General features: G+C 37.0%; 1 protein-coding gene across 1 annotated transcript in view; it reads right to left on the bottom strand.

Moving 5' to 3' along the window:
• ISOC1 (isochorismatase domain containing 1) overlaps nt 1-20,092 on the bottom strand; it is a 175,785-nt gene that overhangs the window by 110,415 nt on the left and 45,278 nt on the right. Inside the window, exons 3-4 of the mRNA XM_053701646.1 lie at nt 19,730-19,849; nt 19,411-19,614 (exon numbers count right to left, since the gene is read on the bottom strand). Of these exons, the coding sequence (XP_053557621.1) occupies nt 19,411-19,614; nt 19,730-19,849 (324 nt within the window). The remainder of the gene's footprint in view (nt 1-19,410; nt 19,615-19,729; nt 19,850-20,092) is intronic.

Genomic DNA, 20,092 nt, shown 5'->3' with positions numbered 1-20,092 from the left:
ATCAGCAGCAGCAGCACTAGACCTCCTCTCACTAAGAAAGCAGGATCGTAATGAATCTAAAATGGCTGCTGCCCAGGAGCTGGGAGGGTCTGTGAGGGAGTGTCTGCTGCTAATTGGCTGAACTGTGTCTGCAGACTCTGAGATACAGGGTCAAAGTTTCCTCAATGATGACGAATAGGGGGCGGATCGAACATCGCATATGTTTGCCCGCCGCGGCGAACGCGAACAAGCTAAGATCGCTGGGAACTGTTCTCTGGCGAACTGTTTGCGACATCACTAGTTGTGAGATGTATCTCATTATTAGTCAAATAAAGTGTATGTGAAATACACAAACTATAATCTTAATTTCATTATTGCAGTTTAGTGCAAGTGTGAATATGTCAAAAATAAGTAAAAAATGAAAAATGTACATAAGCGCGAAAAAAAAAAATTTGTAACGAAAAGGTGAGATTATATATAATATAATAACTCCCTATGTGAAAATTAGAACCAAATGTGAATGTGAAGAAAGGTGATAATAAAGAGCAAACACCTATCATAATGTTGATAAATGAATAAAATAATAACAAACAAAAGTGTGGTTATAATCATAATAACCACACTAAATTCTGTGGTATTTACATTAAATCTTGACTTGAATGGTGAAGAGAACCTTTCAATGTGTAGTATCAACCTATGGTTTAAAAGAGTTACCAATCTGATTAATATCTTCATATTAGTAACACTCCACCGCTAAAATACTAGTAGTGCTTATTATATGATGTTTTATTTAGCATAGAGTTTTAAAAGGATTGGACTGTATTGGATATGGAACTACTGCATCTTACAAATTCATAAAAAAGAGGAAAAGTTGTTACACTCATTTAGGCCAAATGGATAGACTGTGTTGAGAAGGAAAATCCATTTGCTTTCAGCCTTTAGTAAGGTTTGTTCCACATCACCTCCTCTAATTCCAAATTTGACCTTTTGTATCCCAAAGCATTTTAAATCACTTTGTTTGGAATTATGCTTATTGAAGAAGTGTCTAGCCAAAGAAGTCAATTGTTTTCCTGCTTGTAGGTTGTTTCTTGAATTTTTAATATTTCTAAGATGTTCTTGCAACCTTACTCTTATTTTTCTGGTCGTCATTCCAATGTAAAATAAATTACATTTACATCGTAATGCATAAACTACTCCTTCAGTTTGGCAGTTAATATGTGCATTGATTTTTAAACCCCCATAAATTGTCAATCTTAGTCAATACTGCACATCCTGTGTCTGACTATCTATATGCTATCTCATTTTGGGGATTATGCCATCAGTGTCAACCATTTTTTCAGCCCAACATACAAGTCCCAGTAATACCCTTCTCTTTCATATTAGGATTACTGCTTACCCCTTCCCTTATGGGAATACTGTCAGCCAATTCTGAAATAACACAGTCTCTCCAGAAAAAAATGACTGAACATACCTCAATGCTTGTAGCATGAAAAACGTTCCTTACACTGAAGTTTCTTAAGTACTCCTCAGCCATTCTGTGGGAACTTCTCTGGATCTTAGTGACAACTGCTAAGATCAACAGTCTCCAGGCAGAAATCTTCATCCATCTGCTGCCTGGGAAAAAAATAGCACTCACCGGTACCATTTAAAATAAAAAAGTCTTGCTTGAAGAAAATAAAAAAAACTATCATTTTATCACCTCTTTCACTTTACCTTTCCTATTACTTAGTGTAGGCAAAGAGAATGACTGGGGGGTGGAGTCAAGGGAGGAGCTATATAGAAAGCTCTGCTGTGGTGCTTTTTGCCTCTTCCTGTTAGCAGGAGGATAATATCCCACAAGTAAAGGATGAATCCGTGGACTCATCGTATCTAGTAGAAGAAAGCCGTATGGTGGATGTCTTTCGTTTTTTGCTGTAATACAGATAATGCAGGTCTTCACATATTCTTCAATGGTCTCTCATACCTGGCCACCAGAAAGTCCTGGATAAAAGATCCGTAGTACGTTGTATTCCTGGATGACAGGACAAGGGGGTATCGTGATGATTCTTTATAATCAATTGTCGAAGTTTTGTTGGAATAAAAATCTTACCTTCATGGTAATATATTCCATTTTTCTTGGTTAGAAGGGAATGGGGAACATCTTGATCATCCTGAGAGTATAATCTGATGTCAGTCATCATTTGAGTTGCTATACCAACGAAACGTTCAATTGGAATGATAGATGTTGTCATTTGTTGGGGTGTGGGTCTGCTTGGCTGTCTGGACAGAGCATCAGCTTTACCATTTTTACTAGCTGGTCTGTACATGATCTGGAAATCAAATCTGGAAAAATACAGACTCCAGCAGACCTGTTTTGCTGACAGCGTTTTATTTGTTTGTAAATATTGCAGATTCTTGTGGTCTGTGAAAATTATGAATGGTTGTTTGGTTCCTTCTAGAAGGTGTCTCCAATGTTCTAGGGATCTTCTGATAGCCAGGAGTTCCTTTTCCCCTAAAGGGTAGTTGAGTTCAGCTGGGCTCATTATCTTAGAGAAGTAGGAGACTGGATGTAATGGTTCGGAGAAGGATTTTCTCTGGGACAAAACAGCACCAATAGCGCAGTCAGAAGAATCGACTTCTAAGATGTACTGATGGTTCACGTTAGGGAATCTTAGAATGGGAATGGATGTAAATCTCAAAGGCAGAAATGGCCTGGGGTGTCCAAAGGAATGGTTTAGTGGCAGAGGTTAATTGTGTGAGAGGTTTTGCTAAAGCAGATACATTTTTTTTATAAACTTTCTATAGTAATTAGAGAAACCAAGGAACCGTTGAAGTTCTTTTATGTTTCTAGGAAGGGGCCAATCCTTGACTGTTTCAACCTGTTCTGTTTTCATATGTATGCCATCAGGTGTTATGGTGTATCCAAGAAAAGAAATGTTATTAGTGTGAAATAAACATTTTTCTGGTTTTGCATATAACTTGTGAATCCTCAGTCTGGATAGAACCCATCTGACATGTTTAATGTGTTCTTCATGGTTCTTGGAATATATCAGAATATCGTCTAGATAGACAACCATGCATACATCCAGTAAATCCCTAAATACATCATTTATAAAGTGCTGGAAAGTGGCTGGGGCATTACATAAGCCAAAGGGCATAACCAGGTACTCAAATAACCCGTTCCTAGTTCTGAAGGCAGTCAGCCACTCATCGCCCTCACAAATTCGTACAAGGTTGTATGCTCCTCTGAGATCAAGTTTGGTGTATATAGTGGCTTCAGAGAGTTGTTTGATCAGCTCTGGAATGAGGGGTAAGGGGTACCTGTTCTTAATGGTCCGTTTGTTGAGTTCACGGTAATCGATGATGGGACGCAGTGTATTGTCTTTATTTGTAACGAAGAACATTCCAGCACCAGCGGGAGAGGTAGAGGGTCTGATGAAACCCTTTCGTAGGTTGTCGTCTAGATAATTCTTTAAATGGTCCAACTCAGGTTGACTTAAAGGGTACAGATGCCCGTAAGGAATGGTGGCACCAGGTTGTAACTGAATCGGGCAATCACATGGCGGGTGAGGAGGCAGATGTTTGGCCTCGGTCTTGCTGAAGACGTCAGAAAATTCAGTGTATTTGATAGGAAGTGTCTGATCCCCAGGACATGTTTGTAATATAACCGTATTAGGAACGCAAGTTTTATTACAATAGGGAGAATCAAAAGTTATTTGAGAGCTTACCCAGTCAATTGTTGGTTGATGAGTTTGAAGCCACTTGATACCTAGTATTACTGGGAAGTGAGGAGAAAGTAAAACGTCAAAAGATATGTACTCAGTGTGACCTGAAACTGTGGTAACTTGTATTGGTATAGTGTGATGCGTAATAGGCCCGGTACTGATAAGGGAGCCATCAATAACGCCAATAGAAACAGGTGCATCTTTTAACACTAGTGGTATTTTATTAAGTTTTACAATATTTGCATCTAGGAAGTTTCCGTAGGCCCCGGAATCGATTATTGCTTCAGTTCTCACTCATTTGTGGTCACACTGTAAAATGAGAGAGAGCTTACAATATGATACTTGGTTAGTCAATAATTGAGATGAGTATATGGTAGTAGACTTACATTTCTTGTTCTTAAGAAGTATGGGACAGTCAGAGACAATGTGAGCTGGACTAGCACAGTACATACACAGGTTCCGATTCCTTCTTTGCATCCTCTTTTCTGTGGAAAGTGGGCCTCTCATAACGCCTGTTTCCATGGGAACATTACTGGGAGTAGGTTTTGAACTTACTGAAGGTTGATTGAAAGAGTAATTCTTAACATGGCTATCTGGGTGATTACGCTCAGCTTGTCGTTCTCGTAGTCTCCGATCTATCTGTGTAGAAGTTCAATTCGGGCAAGCTCATCCTTGACTGAGTCTGCTAAACCTAGGCGAAACTGATTGCGGGGTGGATAGTAGTAGTAGATGGCGCTGGTCTATTGAATGATTTTCTCTAGTAAGTGAAGAGAAAAAAGGCTTGATGCATATATTGAAGCCAATTAATATGGGTGCAGTATACTCACTCCATAAGATGAATCTTTACAGCTGAAAGGGAACGTAGCGTCAGATGGCAAGAGTCCACAGGTTCCTGGAGTCAAATACTGAATTTTCAGGTTTATCCAAAAGTGGACTATAAATGAATAAAGACCCAAATGACAAAAGTATCCAGTGTATAATTGAAAAAATGTAGTAACTTACTCCATAAATAAGGAGATTCCAGTTCAGCACAGCAAAACAAGATCTTGACAATCTTTCAACAAAGGATAAAAGGTTTTATTTGCTCAACGCGTTTCAACGTTTTACACGTCTTTATCAAGAGCATACATTAAAACAAGTAAAACAGGTAAGTAAAACCAACTGATTGCGCAATGATATCGGACTCTATAATGAATCTGATGCATACAATTTGAACTCTGTTATATACTCCTCGACTGCTCTTTTGCCTTGCTTAAGGCTTCTAATGCTAGCTTCTGCAGTAAGTTGTATATCTTTATCAAGGTATAATTCATCCATGGCAGAGATGAAGTCATCAAGCGAGCCAAGGATGGGATCTTCGGTTTTGCAGAAATTATCAGCCCAGACTCTAGGTTCACCACGCAGAAATTAGATAATTGTCAGCATCTTTATTCTTTCGGTGGGATATGACCTGGGCTTTAAGTTAAATAGTAACTGACATGCATTCCTGAATTGTCTATATGACTTCCTATTTCCCGCAAAGGTGTCTGGCAAAGTGACCTGGGGTTCAGGAGTGTCTACAAGTTGTGGGCTTTTAACTGCTATAGAGCCTTTTATGATGTCCTTCGGGGATTGGTTTTCCACCTGTAAATCCCTTACTGCTTGTGCAATTTGGTCTACCTTCTCGGAGATCTGCTGGTTCCATATTGTTTTTTTGGGCTTAGTATTATGTAATGAGACTGGAACTTGGAACACTGCTGCAGATATCGCAAAAAATAGTTTTTTTTTGGTATCACTCACTCTTAGGAACACACTATGGTTGAGAGTATTATCTCCGTTGAGAAGAAGTGAGATTTTAGTATAATATGAGATTATCACTGGTGTGGATTAGTGGAGCTGTTATAATATACAGCAAATGTACTAACAGCCGTATAGAAGATGAACAAAAATTCTTACAAGCCAAAGGTTTTATGTAACATTCCCAGAGAACAACTAAGAAAGTCAATGCTTCTATGATGAGATTTGTAGAATGTTAGTAATATACTTTGTTACAAGTGAAACAAAACAAGAGCGGAGCTAGGAATGTAGCAATGGTAGAAGGTGGGAGGAGCTTACTCACGCTCTGTTGTTCCATGTACAGCCAATAGCAGATTCCTTTGCTGAGCGGTATTTGTTTTTTAAATGTTTCAAAGTGGGAGGAGTTTTACTCCGACTCCCGGTTTCGTACCACCGACCGAAGACTGTCACAGCCAAACAGACACCTCGGTTTGTAACCTATCTGCCTGGAAGAGGTTACAGGTAAGGCACAGGTTTGAAAAGGAGTTTTAACGTCACTCTTAGATCCACTGTTTGCAGGGAGGAATTTGCCGTAGAGAGATTGCGGTTAGTAACCGCTCTGAAAGCAGCTGGTGTAACGAAATCTTTGGCGCTGCAACAGGAGGGTAATAGTGTGTGTAAATTCCTTCTGCTTGATAGTTGATTATAATATAACTTGGTAGGAAACAAGGAGAGTAGAAATTCCAAGTAGGAGCAACAGCATACAGCTATTGACACAGAATACTAAGCACTGATTATTGAAAGTTCAGCCTACTTAACGGGAATGTTGGCAGGGTCATGAGCCTAAGGAATTAAAGGTACAGGATCCAATACCAGATCATGACAATAATAATGAATCACACCAAAATGAAATTAAGGAATACACAACAAAGTTTCTTTTTCACGTTTTTAATAACTTCCTCATATTTTTAAATAGCTTTCTATATTTATTATTAATTATTGTAGCATTGGACACATTTTTCTATAAACACCCGATCACCATCAGGTGTTATTTTGAAAAGGTTATACAGAAGTATGCTCCACATTTAACTATAAACACACAACTTGATCACTGTATAGCTATCCAATTAATAATTAAATAATTAAAGGGATAGTCTAGTCAAAATTAAACTTTCATTATTCAGATAGGACATGCAATTTTAAAAAAAAATTCAATTTATTTTTATCATCAAATTTGCTTTTTTCTCTTGGTATTCTTAGTTGAAACTAAACCTAGGTAGGCTCATATGCTAATTTCTAAGCCCTTGAGGGCTGCCTCTAATCACATGCTTTTTAAATTGCTTTTCACAACAAAAGACTTGATAGTTCACGTGGGCCATATAGATAACACTGTGTTCAGGCACAGAAAGTTATTTAAGATTTAGCACAACACAATGCTAAATGCAAGTCAATAGATAATAAATAGTCATAGTTATGTGATCAGGGGGCTGTCAGACGGTTCTTAGATACAAGGTAATCACAGAGGTAAAAAGTATATTATTATAACTGTTGGTTATGCAAAACTGGGGAATGGGTAATAAAGTGATTATCTTTTTAAATAATAATTCTATTGTAGACATTGTTGGAACAAACACACTATATCAGTCTATACCTGACACACTACTTGAACAGATACTAAATATCAGCCTGTGTCTGACTCGCATTGGGACATTGTAATTTAACATTGTTATAATTTTGTATCTATATGTTTTAACTTACTGTTGAATTCTTAGAATCTAATGGAATCGAAATATAGGTTGTTATACAGATAATATCAGAACACTCAAACAACCACATTGTGATCACGGTTTTTAAGCTATTAAAAGCTGGACATTTCTCCAGTTTTTAACCATTCCTAATGGAACCTTTTATGGATTTTTTTTTATATATCAAATTGATATTTTTACCCAAGTTTGAAGTAGAATCGTTATTATTTTATAGTTAGAAACTGCAATTTCTACCTAAGTTTGAAGCAGATGGCTGCTATTATTTAAGTTGGAAATAATCTTTTAGGAACTTGTATTATATACATACCCAATACTTTCTATTTTTTCTAAGACATTATCACTCAATAACTTTAACACCTAGTGCCTTCCCATATACACACATTCACTAAACAGAAGGCACCACCGCTAGAAAAACCACTCTCCTAAAAAGATGCCCGAGCAGAGGCAAAAATATCAAAATTTGTAGAATTTGGAAAAAGTATGCAAAGAGGACCAAATGACCACCTTGCAGATTTTGAAAGCCCAAGAAGAAGAAAACTGCCCGAGTGGAATGAGACGTAATTTTTCCAGTAGGCTGTAGTCCAGCTGACTCATATGCTGATCGGATAACACTGCTCAACCAGAGAGAAAGAACAGTAGAAGTGTCTTCTGGAGGGAGAGTTCCGGAGGAGGAGCCTGCGTTTAGGTGGTGCAGCGCAAGCACCTGTGTCCTGCAGGTAACCCACTGGCGGTGGTTTTTCGCGCGCCGGGACCTCTGCAGCCGAGGAAAGAGACCTGCAACCGGCTTGAGCTGTGAATCAAGCCCTGAGGGTCTCCCGAAGCGCCTGTTATCTGCGCTTCTCTAATTCATCTGAACTCTGAAGCTCCACGCAGGACATCGCGTGTAGGAGCTATTCTGAGCCTTAACATCTCCAGCGGCAGTCCCCGCCTCCCACCGAAGCTGCGCGAGAGGGGGTAGATAACCGAAGACGCCTGCCTTCACAGCGGAATCCGAATATTCTATGCTGCTCTCCCCCCCCCACCGGTGCTGCGCGGGGGGAGAAGAAACAGCAGACCAGGATAAAGAAAGCACTTGGAAGGAGCACGGCATCGGCCGTATATATATCACAGGAGTATATCCATCTTGACCGCGGTCAGAGTCAGTGAGACCGACGGCTTCACAGGTAACGGGAGCCCTGCTCGTGCACTACTCAGGGAGACTCCCTGGAGAACGTTGCGAGCCACCTGGGGTCTGGGGGCACGGAGGTAGGGGAACAAAGTTGCCGCTGTATCTCACCCCTCTGGCTGTTGGGGCCTCTCTGCACCTGATTGGCAGACGTCAAGGCCGAACACAGATGATACAGGGCATTAGCTTAGCCCTGGTGAGCTACGGATCTTTCTTCCATCCCATGCAAGGCTATTGAGCATAAGTCTCCCTCACACCCGGGGCTAAATAACTCGCTTATGCCCAGCGCATCTCTTAGTGCATAAAGGAACGAAGGGCAACACTGAAGGAGTTAGACTGAAAGAGGGGTGAGTGCAGAATATCTGCAAGTTTGGTACCTTATTTTTTCATGTACTCTGTGAGGGATATTTGTTCTTAAGATACCTGTCGGTTTGATGAGCCCTTTATGTTTCCCCGGTCTGCGGTTACCCCTAAGAAAAAAACGCATTATTTAAAGTGGAGCTACAAGCAAACAGAAAAATTGGGTCCTAGCTTCCCTCTCAGTTTGTCTATCATGTGGGAGAGAGCAGGGGATTAAATGTTAGTAGAACCCCTTCTAAGATCATTTTGACTGAGACAAGGTCTGTAATTGATGGGAGTAAGTGTCTTATTGTTTGTAATCCCCTGGGAAAGTCTTACTTGCCTCAAGTTAAAAGACATTGCCCTAGATCTTAGGGGCATATAACAGGTACCTCCTCCCCGATTTGTTTTACCTGCCCTGTTGCAAAAACTAAAGGGAAAGGAAATAAAAAAAATAAAAAAAGGAGGAAAAAATAAAAATAAAAAAGGGTAAAAAAAAAAAAAAAAAAAAAAAAAAAAAAAGGGTGACTTTGGACTCTATAACAGCACTCGCAAGAGTATGAGGAACACTATCGGCTAAAAATAACAGGGCAAGAGCTGGACATGATCTTTGAGGCAATATTTTTCTCAAATCTGCATTATCTGAGGGGCAAGGACAATATGCTAATTTTATAATATGCTAGTGAATAGTATACTAGAAGCCTTGAACCCGAAATTTGAGTCACTCAGGCTAGAAATAAAAGATTTAAATTCCCTATCCAATGAGGTCAAGCAATTTACAATGAGAATCGAAGAAGCAGAGCAAAGAGTCTCTGATCTTGAAGATCTCACATCAGTCCAAAGTACCAAAATACAGGCAAATACCCTCTCTATCAGAGAATTACAGAACAAGATCGAAGATTTAGAAAATCGATCAAGAAGGAATAATGTCAGAATAATTGGGGTGCCTGAAACCCCAGACTATTTAGATCTGAAGAAGTTTGCAGCTGAATCTCTCCCTAAATTACTAAACTGTTACCTTTAGTAATAGAGAGAGCCCACAGAATAGGGAGACCTATGGGAGCAGAGGATAACAAATCCAGGCCTAGACCCATAATTGTAAGATATTTGAGCTACCAAGATAAGCTCAAAATCATGCAATTATCCCGCACAAATTTGCTTGTGCTTCTGGAGGGGGCTAAAATATTAATTTTCCAAGACTTCACATATGGCACGTCTCTGAAAAGAAGAGAACTCTCCCCAATATGCGGCAGATTAATTAAAGAGGGTTTATCCGCCACTGTAATTTATCCGGCTAAACTTAAAGTAGAATTCCAGGGTCACACATACTTTTTTGAGACCGCTGCGGAGGCAGAAAAGTTTTTCACCGAAAAAGTTGTTAAATAGGATAATAGGATTTTTGACAATCCAAATGTACTCAATCATATTTTTGATAAGTAAAATTAGAAGGTTTTATAGCTTCATCTGTCTTTTTCTTCTGCCTCAGGCTTCAAGGAGGAGTAATCTTCTGGGGCTGGGGATGGCGGGGCATTTTAAAAATGATTTATTTTTTTTATTTTATTTTTTTTTATTTTTTTTCTCTTCCTTTCTCCTTTCCTTTCTTCTAAGTAATGTCTAAAAAGGGAAAATTGATTTTAACGTCCTGGAATGTTGGGGGTATCTCCTCTCCAATAAAACGCAAGGCAATAGTCTCGCAACTGAGGAAACATAACTCTGATATAGCCTTTATACAAGAGACCCACCTTAATGTGGAAGAATCATTAAAATTTAAAACTTTGTGGGTGAAGGAGGTATTTTATACACCTAGTATTGGCAGGAAGAGGGGAGTGGCCATCTTAATGGGGAAGAGGTTAACTTATGAAGTGCTATCAAAATACTCTGACTCAAACAGTAGAAGCCTAATCTTGAAAATTAAACTGGCAAACTTTGTCTTTATACTTTGTAACATATATGGCCCCAATAATTTTGATCCTAACTTTTGGGACTCGGTTCAAACCAATATTCTACGAATGGGGGAAGGAAATGTCATACTGGCAGGGGACTTTAATATGGCACCACAAACACCCCTTGATAGACTCAGGCAAACAAATATTTTTTTGCAATCTAAGAGAGACAAATCAGAGGCCATAATGTTTAGAACTTTAGCGAGTAACTTGGCTCTTAAAGATATTTGGAGGCTACAACATCCAGATCAAAGAGAATTTACATGTAAGGCCAGAAATGTTAATTCTCTCTCTCGAGAATCGATTTATTTTTAGTTAGTGATAAAATAGTAAAAATAGGCACTACTACTAAAATTACACAAATAACTATCTCAGATCATGCCCCAATCATATTAGAGATCCCAATTTATGGCAAAATGTACTCTTCACAACGCTTCTTCTTCCCAAAATTTCTATCAAAAAATTTAAAGTTCAAAAATTGGTTAACGAATAAAATGAACGAATTTTTTTCCTTAAATTTGGGCTCAGTTAATGATCCAAACTTTCTATGGGAAGCAGGTAAAGCTGTAATGAGGGGGGAGATAATTGCGTATATGGTTAAGTTCAAAAGAAAAATTAGTCTTAGAGAAAATCAAGCACTGAAAGTCTTGATTAATTCCTATAATAGATATTTAACCCATCCCACTACTGTAAACTGGAAACGATATTCCGCTGCCAAGAGAGAGAGAGATACTTTACTGACCCATAATACGGTTCAAGCTGACTTAAAATCTAAAGCAAAATTCTATCGCCATGGGGACAAAGCCGGTAAATTTCTGGCCAAACTATGCAAAAATATTCAAGGGAATCCCTCTATCGATTCACTCTTAGAATCTGATTCTATGATTAACGACCCAAAAGAAATATTGGAAATTTTTTCAAATTATTATAAAGGGATTTATTCCTTTAAGGAGTCCGACATGGAAGTCTCAAGAGACTTTTGGGAGGGCTTGGACCATCCAGTCTTAGGTGAAGATGCAGTAAATAAAATTAATGCCCCTATATCTGATCAAGAGATTCTTCAAACCATTAAAGATTTGCGGCTGGATAAAGCTCCTGGGCCGGACTCCTTGCCTAATGAGTTTTACAAGATCTTGGCACCGATTATTACTCCCCATTTGAAGATACTCTTTAATTATTTTTACATAGAGAGAAATCCCATTCCTATATCTTTTTCTGCATCCACCACGTCGTTAATTCTAAAACAAGGTAAGGATCCTCTAAAAAAGGAGGCCTATCGGCCCATAGCATTACTTAACTCCGACTATAAATTGTTAAAGTCGATCCTAGCTAAAAGACTACAGAGCGAGATTGGAACCCTTATCAACGAGGATCAGGCGGGGTTTCTAAATAAACTAAATTTAACAGCCAAAGTTAGAGAACTCTTTCTGGTCCTTGACTATTTTAACAACTCTGGGAAAATATCGTCACAAGATCAAATGGACTTAGCGGTGATAGCGCTGGACGCAGAAAAGGCGTTTGACTCAGTACATCATCAGCATATTTTGACTTCTCTCTCATCCTTTGGATTTAAAGATAACTTTGTATATTTCATTAAAAGTCTCTGTGAAAATTCATCAACAAAATTGACTATCAATCAACTAGAATCCGGTCCAATCAAACTTCAAAGGGGCACCAGACAAGGCTGCCCCTTATCGCCTCTGGTGTTTGATCTAGCTATTGAGCCATTAGCTCTCAAAATAAGAAAAGATCTTCAAGGCATAAAGATAGGGTCCATGGAACAAAAAATTGCTCTATATGCTGATGATGTACTGGTCTATGTCTCAAACACTAGAATTAATATTCCCAGACTACTCTCGATTACAAATTCTTTTGGAACCTTCACAGGTTATAAAATTAACGCTGCTAAATCAGAGTTAATGTGGATTAGGAAAAGTGAGACATCCATGACTGAGTTACCTTTTAAGGAGGTCATCTCTCACTTTAGATATTTAGGCATTAATATATCGGCAAATCCACGAGAGTGGTATGACCTTAATATCTCTCCAGTCCTAGTTAAGGTAAAAGAATATATGAAGAATTGGCAAAATTTTCCGCTTTCATTGACAGGTCGTATTGCACTTTTCAAGATGGTTCTTCTCCCTAAGATCCTTTTTCCCCTGCAAAATGTACCAGTCATGCTGAAAACCAAGGACTGGAAGAGTTTATGTAAGGCCCATCGGTACTTCATCTGGAAGTGCAAAAGGCCTCGAATTTCAATTAATAGACTACATCTGCCTAGGAGGTTTGGTGGCATGGCTTTACCAGACCTCAGCAGCTATAGTTTGGTCTTTTTAGCACGAACTGTAATAGATTGGTTATTAAATAAGAACTATTTCACGAATAACACTCTTGAAACAAACATAATACATCCATATAATCCCATAGCTTTAATCCACTGCCCTATGCACCTGATTCCAAAGGAAGTGAAATGCCTTAGCTCTGTATATACAATATTACAAGCTTGGAAAAAATTAGGATGTAAATTAGGTATAGATCTCTCCATTCCGAAACTTCAAGGACTGTCTGGCAATCCGGAATTCCAAAGAGGTACTCAATCTCAGGTCTTCCAGAAATGGCATAGCCTGGGACTGACTTACCTCACACAATTTATGGATCAGGAGACCCATCTAATAAAAACTTTTGAGAGACTAAAGCAGGAATTCAAATTAAGTAATAAGGACTTCTTTGCGTACTTACAGGCTAGACATTATCTCTTTTCACTTATTGATAAATATGGTTGGACTTGGTCTTCAGGGAAGTTAGATAGCTGGCCGATCCTTGTTAAAAATAATCTATTTTCTATCTCAACCTGGTATGACCTGTTGGTCAGCCAAAAGGGTGAACTCAATTTATATTACATATCGCAAAAAATGGAATCTAATGTCTCAAGATTTAGATATTGGGCCAAATCAAGTGGAAAAGTCTATAGCCACGATAACACAAACTACTCTATCTGCTAGTTGGAGGGAATCACACATTAAGTTGTTATATAGTACCTATTACACTCCACTTAAAGCATTCAAATGGCATAATTTTAATTCTTGCCCGAAATGCTAGTTTCCAGCGGCGGACTTAGTCCATATGATATGGACTTGTCCTCGATTAATGCAGTTTTGGCGGAAGTTAGGATTTTGGCTTACTAGGGTGTTAAAGTTGCCTCCTCTCTCTCTGGCAGAAGTAGTTTTCTTCATTGAATCCCCTTCTCCTCATAACTCTAAAAAGATAATGAATATGACAATCTTGGCCACAAGGAATTTAATCTTTAATAAATGGCGAGACACTTCAAATCCGAGTATATCAGAAGTTAAAAATTACATGAAAAAGCAATGTATCATTGAGCAGATGGATATAACCTTGACATCCGAGAGGGAAATAACTATTTTTTTCCAGAAATGGGCCAGATTTATTAAAATCTTCCCCCAGGAAGAAATAGATAAGTTAATATATCCCCTTAGACATTCCGAGACAGTTTTACTAGGGTGTTGGTAAAGGATTTTTTCGCTCCCCCTCTCCCTTTTTTTTTCTTATTTTTTTTCTACCCCCCCCCCCAGATGTCAAATAAACGACAGATGAATTGAAATTCTGTTTAGAAAACTAATGGCTTTAACTATAGGTGTACTCTAAAAACTGTTGAAATCTATTATGCTATATTATGTTTACAAGGCATTCATTTTCAATTTATCTGCATGTTCTCTAAAATGAGATTTTTTTGAATGTACACTTATTTCTGTCGAGTATTGATGACTATTTGTTTATGTTGTAAACTTATCTAAAACTGAATAAAAAAATTATAATTAAAAAAAAAAAAAAAAAGGAAGCGTCTTCTGACCCTTACACTTACCAGCAAAAAAAACTAACAGAGCAGAAGACTGCCAAAAATCTTAAGTTGCTTGTAGATAAAATCTTTGAGCACGTACAGCATCCAGATTGTGTAATAGACTATCCTACTGAGAAGAAAAATTCGGACAAAAAGAAGGAACAACAATTTCTTGATTGATATTGCAATCCGATACCACTTTAGGAAGAAAACTCAAAATAGAACGCAGGACTGCCTTATCCTCATAAAAATAAGATAAGTGGATCATACTGAAATGCTAAAAACTCTTTAAGCAGACAAAATGGCAAGAAACCACCAAACTATCCCAGATAACAGCGTACTATCAACTGCATGCATATGCGCAAACGGAGCCTACTGCAGAACTTTAAGAACAAAATTAAGGCTCTAAGGAGGAGCAACAAAATAAAAACACAGGCCTGGTTCTTACCAAGTACACAAAGAGAGGAGAGAACCTCACTAATGACTGCACTACTAGCACTCTTAGCCTGGACTGGGTATAAGAAATTGGAAAATGAAAAAATAACTTTTATTAGGAAATCTTAAAATAAGGACTCAAAGTTAAAAACAACTAAAGAACTGTTGACCAATATCCTGTACCTATAAGTCAGCCTTTGATATGTTATAGGTAATTGCAGGATAGTGCAAATGCGGTACTAATTTACTATAGGCCAGCTATTGCAGATCAGAAGAATTGGTTTAAGTAATTTCTAGTCGAGGATCAATATCCTTCACTGGACCACTTGTAATGTGATATATGTGCCTGATATCTGCAATTGAATTTGTTGTGTAATAACATGTATTCACGTGGCTATCATATACAAAAATTATGTATATTGGAGTGTCACTTGGATAATAATATGGCTAGCAATGGATTACGAGATATCTGCTAAAAGTATCTTCTATAATAACATACTTAAGTGCCACTTAGTTATCATTGGTAGTACTGCCTTATTTGAAACGGTTATTACCATCATACATACATTATAAATCCTAGGTAGTGTTTAACAGATATAGAGGTTAAAGGCAGTCTAAAGGTTAAATAGTTGATACTGTTCGTTATTTGTTCTTATTGTCAGAATGATACTGAACAATACTAGAATGTTTTTGCTAGACTATTATTGTAGTGTATCCACATACATAGTATTACTAAGAATCAATGGTTGTGGTTTCACGTAAGATTGCAATTGATCCTTTATGTAGCATAGACTTGATGTTGTATTAGATGGGATTCTATGTATATAGAGACATTACTTATAGTATTGTAATGTCGGAGTACTGAAGCAAGCGATATCTATATTTATAGTACATATATTTAGACCTTGTATTATCTTGTACGGATCACCTTCGTTAGGGATTATTATCCAGTAGTGCTCCTAATGGTTACCTTTTAATAGCTTTTGGGTCAACTAAGATGTCGCTATTAAGGCTAATATATGTTAAGTATAGTGTGAGAATGCTTATACATTTTTCCACCAATCGTGTGGCTCTATTCCAAGATTCTCTGGCAGTGCCAGTTATTGCAGTGTTAACTTCATTAAAGTTCGCCATCATCACTGTTAGATCAGGCCACTCTACTCACAACGTCATAAACACATAGGTTCACTCTAGAGATCGGGACTCCTTAAATTTATAATGTATACCACTTTAAAAACAACTATTAGTTCAATATATTTTAAGTACAACCAATAATTTAAACAATGCACAAAAGTAATTTTTAAATAACCACTCATTAAAACATAAAAAAAATCATTGATATCAGGAAAAAGGGATATACACACAAAAAATCTATTTGACTATTAAGATAAGAGCTACAACAATCCTGGTCCTTCATATCTACCATGTGCTCATTAGGGATCTATGGCAGTATAATAAGACAACCAAATATTTCTACAATAAAACCAAACTCACGAGCTGGATAAACATGTCTTAAGAAACACATTGCTTAGATATATGTGAGAACGGATCTATTGGTGGTGATGCTTATATAATTAATGAGTTTGATAAGCTGAAGTGTAATGGGGAATAAGGCAAGGATCAATCTGGATGTAATAACAAGATATTGATATTGGGAATCTCTCTTGATCATCTCCATAACTGGTAAAGCAAACTGATAAAGTTAACAAAAAATTATATATGGAGAAAACAAATGTCACATCTAAAAGTTCAAACATTTCCTCAGTGAAGTCATTCTGTGCTCTATAATAAGCATAAGAACTGCTAAGTCCCCTCTTCACCCCACTCCACACAGAGCAAAAGAGCCCTGTAAGCTAGCTGATTCAGACAAAATAGTTATCTGTTGAGCTGCAAATATGTCGTAGCAGAAAGGGAGGGCCTCCAGGAAGTCCAACAAGCTAAACCACTGAAATGTCAAAACAGTCCCGTAAACAATGGGAGAGATCAAAATGGGGACTTCTCCATCCCGTTCTTGAGCCGCTATGAGTCGCAAACCAGTAGTGGGTGAACAGGAGACTGTCTTTAATTGAGGAAAGAAGCTTCTGCAAATCTCCGGAGGGCCAGCCGCACCACTCCAGGAAACCGCCAAAGGTAAATCTCTCACCAGGAATTGGTCCCTTTCTGTTTCCCATTTCAAGACTAGTTGATCAGCAGCAATCAGAGTCTCCCCCAGCAGACACTCTCGCTCGGATGGACTCCCTGTTATCTGGGTGCTTGCCAGTGTATGACCGATTATTCCATCTTCTCTCTCCAAAGAGCTCTCATGGTCTCCATTCCGCACGAGCGTTATGAGGTCATCAAAGTTATGATCCATTTTCTGCTCCATATGTCATATGTTTTTGTGCACTGAATGTGAAATATGTTGTGTTTGGATTAATCTGGGAAAATAATTAAATGCAACTTTAAATGCATTTTAAAATAATACTAGTATGATACTAGAAATACACTCATGTGTGGTGTATATGACTGCAAATTGGATTATCTTAGATGGGACATATATATGACCAGACAAGTTTATTAATATAAAGAAATAGTGTATTTGATAAACATATGTTTTTAGATAGTTAAACTGCAATATTTGATGGTAAAACTGCATTTCTGCTTGTCTGATGCCACCTATAGATCAGAGATGGTATTGCAGCCAAAAGATAAATGGCTACTCAGGGAGGCGTCTCAAATAACCAATCAGGGACAAGCATCCAAAGGGCCTATCATCCCAATTTCACAAATGATTAGAATAAAAAGTGGTGGGGTTATATCACGTGATATAGCCTCATGCAAGAAAAAAAAAAAAAAAAAAAAAGTACTAGTTTTTGCTGCTGAGTTTTGACTGACAAACTGTTGCCTTGGAATCCAGTCTCTATAAAGCAAATCTGGGCCTAACTTTCATCCATCTTGCAAAAAGACCTCTTTTAATTTATGAGGTGAAATTGGACTTATTGGAGAAAGCCGAGATACTCAATTGGTTGATGTGATAACATATAGCAGTGACTATAACTTAATATTTTAAAGCAAATATATTCATTGTTGCTACAGTAATTGAAGCTAGTAATTTAAAGAGCACAAGTGGTATTTTAAGCTTATGTTCATAGTCCTGTGTAGTTTAACTAACTAGTCATTATTATTAAATTATTTATTTGCTAGATAAAGGTCCTTTGCATTTCATATTTTTAAGCCAGGCCTATATTATCTCTCTGGTGTGCATTAAGTTATATGCAACTATATATATTTTAGAACTTGCCTTAATTGTAGCTAAAAAAAAAAAAAGCTCAGATAAATTGACTGTTAAAGCATCTTGTTATATTGTTTAACTGAGCACTGTTAAAGTTAGTGATCCATACTCTGGTATTTCATTGTGGTATTTTAATGCAACTCTTTTTATGATCTTTGTATAGAATATTGTAACTGCATACAGTTTGATTCATAATCTGGTTTCTATAAATATAATTTAATGTGTTTATAACTTTAACAAATATAAAGAATTTAGGAATTTATATTAATTTTAATTGTTTTGTATATAGATTTTAATTTGGGGTTTGTTTTAAAGAATAATAATAAAATACATTATATTATATCCCTGCTATATACTGACAGCTGTTTGATTTGTACCTTTTTGGGGGTTCTTGTTTTTTGTTTCTGTACCTCTGACTTAACGCTATATTTCTTTTTGTCATTGTAAGATCTGTATATTGATGAATAAAAAAAAAGATATTAAAAATAAAATATATAAATAAAATTGTACTCTCTACAATTATCATGCAACTTTAATAATGGCTTCCATGCCTTTTGCATTTATGCATCACTTCCATTTCCCTATGAAAACAGTGTTAGAATAAAACATTTAAAACATGCCTGCATATTGTAAACGCAAAGTTACTCTATTCCTTCAGCCATGATTGCTCCTGTCCAGTGGGGCCTGGTATGTAAATCTATTGGTTCCTGCTTTAATACATGCCCTTGTGTGCATGTCTAAAGCATATCTAAGCAAATACTTGACTATGAAAATCACTTTATAATTAGTCAAATAGACTTTTAATCGTATTTGTAAAATTACTTCACATTTGAACGTTACTTTTTAAGAAGCACATTAAATTTTAGACATTGGCTATGTCTACCAGGGAATGTTAAACAAATGAAAGGGACATTAAAAAAAAATTCTGTCATGCATATAGAAGAGCACAGTTTAAACATCAATTCTTAAAAAAATAAACATTTGTTTTCAGTTGCAAGAAAATTATATATATATATATATATATATATATATATATATATATATATATATATATATATATATATATATACACACACATATACACACATATATATATATATATATATACACATATACTATGAAACACTGTAGTACAGACGATAGCTGGAATAATAACAGTTTCAGATGAAAACATATCAGCAGATAACCTCTTACCTCTACTCCAAATAAAACAACACTGCGTACTCCAGGAATTTCTGCCAAAGCTGCTTCAACTTCAGGTAAAACCATGGAAAATTTTGTCTTTGGGACAACAAGTTTCACTCCTGTTAGATCAAGTTCTTGCACAGTGCTTCCTAGACCTTTTGGATATTGCTCTGTTACAATAACTGGTATTCCTAAGATCCGTGCCCCTTGGAGCTAAAATAAAAGCACTGTTAAAAACAAAGCTAGAAAATATATACTAAAAATATGAACATTTTAATAATGTATCATCTCAATGTATTATGTATTTCTAAAAATGAAATGCACTTACCAATCGTTGTCCTACACTAATTATATCTCCAAAATACTTTATTGCTGGCCGAAACCTCTCTTGCATGTCACAGCAGAAGAAAACGGTAGTTGAAGGTGTGAGGTTCCCAAGGGTAGCTAGCTACAAAGAAAAGAAACAAGACTGAATATCAGGATTGAAACAGAAATCCCTTCTCCAGTATATGCTAGGAGTCTTATGCAGAGTGTCTTACTTACATCACCCCTGAGAGCAGACAATAAAAAAGTATATCATTTTAAAGTAATTTATAGAGCCACAGGAATTACAAATGTTTTTTACTTTGCATGTTTAGGATTAATTAACCACAACAATGTGTAATTAAAAAGGGACATGAAGGGGGGGGCG

Source organism: Bombina bombina, chromosome 2 (genome assembly GCF_027579735.1).
Source record: "Bombina bombina isolate aBomBom1 chromosome 2, aBomBom1.pri, whole genome shotgun sequence".
NCBI classification, from domain to species: Eukaryota; Metazoa; Chordata; class Amphibia; order Anura; family Bombinatoridae; genus Bombina; species Bombina bombina.
The sequence above is the reverse complement of the archived record's forward strand: the minus strand, read 5'-3'. Positions and strand labels throughout refer to the sequence as shown.